General features: G+C 33.7%; 1 protein-coding gene across 1 annotated transcript in view; it reads right to left on the bottom strand.

The window, feature by feature from the left end:
- Positions 1 to 1,817: 1,817 nt before the first annotated feature.
- Positions 1,818 to 5,000, bottom strand: part of LOC137649676 (oplophorus-luciferin 2-monooxygenase non-catalytic subunit-like) — a 4,540-nt gene continuing 1,357 nt past the window's right edge. The window contains exons 2-4 of the mRNA XM_068382648.1: positions 4,666 to 4,821; positions 2,905 to 3,006; positions 1,818 to 2,065 (exon numbers count right to left, since the gene is read on the bottom strand). Coding sequence (XP_068238749.1) covers positions 1,881 to 2,065; positions 2,905 to 3,006; positions 4,666 to 4,821 — 443 coding nt within the window. The 3' untranslated portion in view covers positions 1,818 to 1,880. The remainder of the gene's footprint in view (positions 2,066 to 2,904; positions 3,007 to 4,665; positions 4,822 to 5,000) is intronic.

The raw sequence follows: 5,000 nt of genomic DNA, 5'->3' as shown, positions 1-5,000 counted from the left end.
GGCTCTTATTCAAGTCTATCAGTAATGGTGACAACGTTATATTTAGAAATAACCAGGCCACATAAAATATAAATCATAACATTCTCCTGAAATATAAAGAAAAGAACTGTTTCCATTAGGATATGAAAATGGCACAGTTCTATTTTTACCTTCCGACCACAGTTGATTTTCTCTTACAAAATCATTTCATGGAAAAAAATTAACGTCTTGGACACAAAGCCATAAATATAAAGCCACAAACCCATTTGGGATTTCAATGCTGATTGGTAGCATTTAAACTGCCTTGCTTTGATTTGCTTTTATAAAAATAGTGTTTTCGACTCGGTTGAAGTTCAAACGGTCCGTGAAAAGTCATTGCACAAGAGATATTCATTCCTATTTTCGTTTTGTATAGCCCTTTCATTCTTTCCAGTTAAAGAAAAAAGCTTTTAAATGGTGTCCCTACGTTGAGTTTGTATTCTTGGGGATATTATTTATTTTATTACTATCATGAAAGATAATTAATGAGAAAAACAATAAGGCAGATAATAAAAGGTAGGAAATAAGCATCATACAAGAGATATAAAAAATACATCTATGCATTTAGCAAGGCACTTTCCCCAAATTTGGGGTAATCGACATAAAAAAAAAGGTTCAAGAGGGGACTTTTCCTCTCTTCGCTCCTCCCAGCCTGACGAGGGAGTCAGCCGAGTTTGGTTGGTATTGCTAGGGTGCCATAGCCAACCCTTCCCCGTTATACATAATTTCAAAGAAGTACCAAGTGGAATCCCTTATTATTAGTGACCAAAAAAATATGTTAGTGTCACATATTTAGATGTCAAGAGTAATCTATGTTTCTGTATATTCAATAATAAGACTACCAATCATCTTCAGACGTTTTTATCACTTCATTGTCCACCTATAAATTAGTGAGAATTTAATTACTTAATGACTTGTTTTGGGGGTAAATAATAATAATAATAGTAACAACAATAATAATAATAATAATAATAATAATAATAATAATAATAATAATAATAATAATAATATGAACATATATAAAAAAAAAGGTCAACGTCATGTCTATTAAGAGGCTGAATTCAACATAGACTTTTACATGGTCATAAAACAAATAATCTCCATTAAGTTCACTATTCCATTACCACATTAGATTGCACACTAGTATGTGTGAATATATATATTCAAATATATACATCTAGAGATTAAAAAAGAAGCAGGGGATGGAACAAAAGTCCATGAATTGACGAACTAAGAAAGTTGCGGGTGTAGACGGGCATGAAAGACCATAAACAGATACAAGTAGAAGGACATATCTGAGGCCTTTTGTTCTGCAGTGGATTAGTAATAGCTGATGATTTTGATGATGATATATAATTCATATATACATACATATCCATGTATAAGTGTATAATATATATATATATATATATATATATATATATATATATATATATATATATATATATATATATATATATAATTTCATAATTCCGCCAGACACACTAAGTTTGCGATGCATAAATGTAAGCCATTAAGACTAGAGTGGCTTAATGTATTCATTAGTTCCTTTCCCAAGCATTTCTATGTCCCTGACTATTAATTTGTACACCGACCACCTAAATTTATTCAAATAAACGTAAAGCTTTCTCATTTCCATATATCTATACCTTTGTTTTAGTAAATCTCATCTGGACAAGTAATTATGAACTACTAAGAAAAAAAAATAGTGATAATCTTAAATATCATATTACTATAAATATTACCAGAAATCTAAAAGGTAAATAACTGATTTTCTTTCTAATTTAGATAAATTTATTTTATTTCCGAAATCGCCAAGAAAATCACCCGGAAACAGAAACATGTTATTGTTATCTTCAGCACTAAAGAGCATCTTCATCTGCACTCTGTGGGGCCACAGTTGTTGCAATACAGTCATCGAAATCAGCTGGATCAAGATCATGTATGAATGTTCCATCAGCGCATGTCGCACCATACATAATCTGGCTCAAGTATGCATCGTTTATTATGAGCCAACGAATGTCACAGCCACACTGAAGAGGATTATCTGGAATGATTTTAGAATCCCATGAAAGTAGGGATTTAGTGAACATTTTCAACAACGAGTGGGATTTTTTAAAGGTTTAAAGGACGCCCATGAATGGCAGAGGCAAGGGACAGTGATATTGCCCTAGCAAGCAGGACAATGGTCTAGAGACTGACCATATATAAATTGGATCAACAACCAAGACCCCTTTCAAACCAAACTAGCTGAGCCAGGCAATGGCTGCTGATGACTCTCTAGGTAGACCTATAGGTTCCCTTAAACCCACCATCCATAGCTTACAGGGATGGTGAGGTTGCAGACTCTGAAGAAACTATCGAGTTTGAGAGGAACTAGAACTTTTTTCCAGCGAGCGGAAAGCAGGGGCACTTCCGATAGGCTACCACATAGTGTTTATATGTCTATGTCATAAACCACACTAAAATTAATAATTATAGAGTCGTTTTGATGATAATAATGATGAAATAGTACTTAGCGTATAAACTGGTATACATTTGAATAAAAAATATATCAAAATAGTTACTCAGATTAAGCTAATGCCTAACTATGACCTATAAATTTGTCTATCATTTACAAGCTAAATAAAGTTTCACTTCTTGACCACTAATGGGTTCACAAGATATTAAATGTTAGTACTTCCAATTGTTCTTCAAATATAATTTCAACATTCATAAATAAATAACATTTATTTAAATTTAAATATTTATTTCTATGGTAACTTCCCATTCAGTAATTGAAATGCATGTAAACTGAAGCTGGTATTCGTAAATAGAACACTATTAACCCATGCATAAACTACGTAGCATTTGATATTTAGAGAAAATAAACGCTTTGAAACATACTCTTGATAGAAACAGTTGCTCCATCCTCAAGAACGGTTCGCCATACTTCTTCATCAAAAGTTTTTAAAGCGTTGTACTCGAAATTCACCGAACTGGTTACACCTGGTAAAACAAAGCCCACGCATTATGAATACATTACAGTAAAAAAAATGAAAAATTTATATTCTGTATTACTGTCATAAAAAGAATAGGGGTGAATGTAGTTCGTTGGAACAGGGTAAGATAAGAGTACGGCACTCTAAGGATATGGCTCCTAGGTTAGGTTAGGTCAAGAACCTTAGGTTAGGTTAGGTTAGGTAAGGTTAGGCTAGGTAGGAAACATTCGGTTAGGTGATGTTCTTGTGTCTGTAAAATGTGGTTTTTCACTCTGTCCCAACAAACTACAAAGGCTCCAAAGAATATATATCGCTTTGTAGGTGTATTAATGCTAAATATATTAAAAAAAAAAAAAGAGTATCAAGTATTAAGTTTATCTTCTGTATCACTATCATAAAAATAATATGCTTATTCTAAAGAGTCTAGAGAGAAAGATTGATTAAAAGCTGAGGTATGAACAAGCAGGATTTAGAAAAGGTAGAAGTTGCACTGACCAAATTTTCATTTTGAGACATGTTGTACAGCAATGATTAGAATATAGCAATCCACTTTTGATGGCTTTTGTGGACTATGAAAAAGCCTTTGATAGCATGGACCTACCAATTTTGTGGAGAGTCCTGCGTTATTATGGAACTCCTCTTAAATATGTGAATTTGATTAAGTCTGTTCATGAGCATAGCAAATGCAAAGTTAGTGTTAATGGAATGAATTTCCAGTGAATAACGGAGTACTCTAAGGGAAAGTGTTGTCACCTATGTTGTTTATCCTCCTCATGGATTTTGTAATGAGTAGAACAGTTGGAGATGGTGGAGGATTGGACTGGATTGGTGATAGGAATTTAGCAGACCTAGAGTATGCTAATGATGCTGTCTTTGTTAGCAGAACACCACAGATTTGCAAAGCTTGCATACCAAAATGCATGAAACATCACACGAGGCTAGGTTCAAGATAAATAGAAGAAATAGAGAAATGGAAGATGAAATATCATTGGAAGGAGAGAGGATTAATGACATAGAATCATTTGGGTATTTAGGAACTATGATTTCCAATACAGGGTCTTTAGAATTAGATTTTATTGAAAGATTGAAAAAAGCAAATCAGAAAATTGCTAGGTTAAGTAGAATTTGGAATTCAAATCGCCTGAAATTACATACAGAAATCACACTATATAATTGTTTTGTGAGATCAGTGTTACTGTATGGACATGAGTCATGGTATGATAATGAAACAATCGCCAAAAATTTTATTAGATTTGAGAACAAAGCCTTCAGAAGGATATTGGGAGTTAAATGGTAGGACAGAATTAGAAATAAAACTACAAGAGAGATTACTCTAAAGCCATATGTGGATGTGATCATGATGAGGGGTGGATGGAGATGGTTTGGACATGATCTTGGCACTCCCCAAGAGAGATTAGTTCACCAAACGTTCAGCTGGTATCCAAAAACAACTAAAAGAGTTGGAAGACCCAGGCCTACATGGCTGAAGACTATGAAGCGCGAAGGAGGAGATGCAGAATGGAGAAGTATTGAATTAAAAGCTCAAGATAGAAACGACTGGCGAAATCTAACCGAGACCCTTTGCGTCAATAGGCGTAGGAGGAGATGATGGTGATGATGATGATTATAAAAATATATATCACTTGATGGATGTATTCATACTTACCCTTGATTGCGTTTGCTCCCAAAGTGCTGATGGAATTGAAGCTTATGAATAAAGAAGTGATCGCTCCGTTGAAAATAAAAGTATGCCTTGCAATATTTGTTATCTTATTGGCAGTCAAGTCAACTTGTTGTAGAGAGTCTGCTGTACTGAAAGTCTCTGAAAATTATGGGAAAAAGTGATAGTAAAGGGAAATAATCATGATTTAAACTATTCACATCTAATAAGAATAACTAATTACATATGTACTAGCGTACACGACCCAAGGGAGTTGTAGAGCTGATGATGACCTGAAAGAAAAAAATACGCACACACATACACACACATATATATATATA

Source organism: Palaemon carinicauda, chromosome 11, assembly GCF_036898095.1.
Source record: "Palaemon carinicauda isolate YSFRI2023 chromosome 11, ASM3689809v2, whole genome shotgun sequence".
Taxonomy (NCBI): domain Eukaryota; kingdom Metazoa; phylum Arthropoda; class Malacostraca; order Decapoda; family Palaemonidae; genus Palaemon; species Palaemon carinicauda.
The sequence above is the reverse complement of the archived record's forward strand: the minus strand, read 5'-3'. Positions and strand labels throughout refer to the sequence as shown.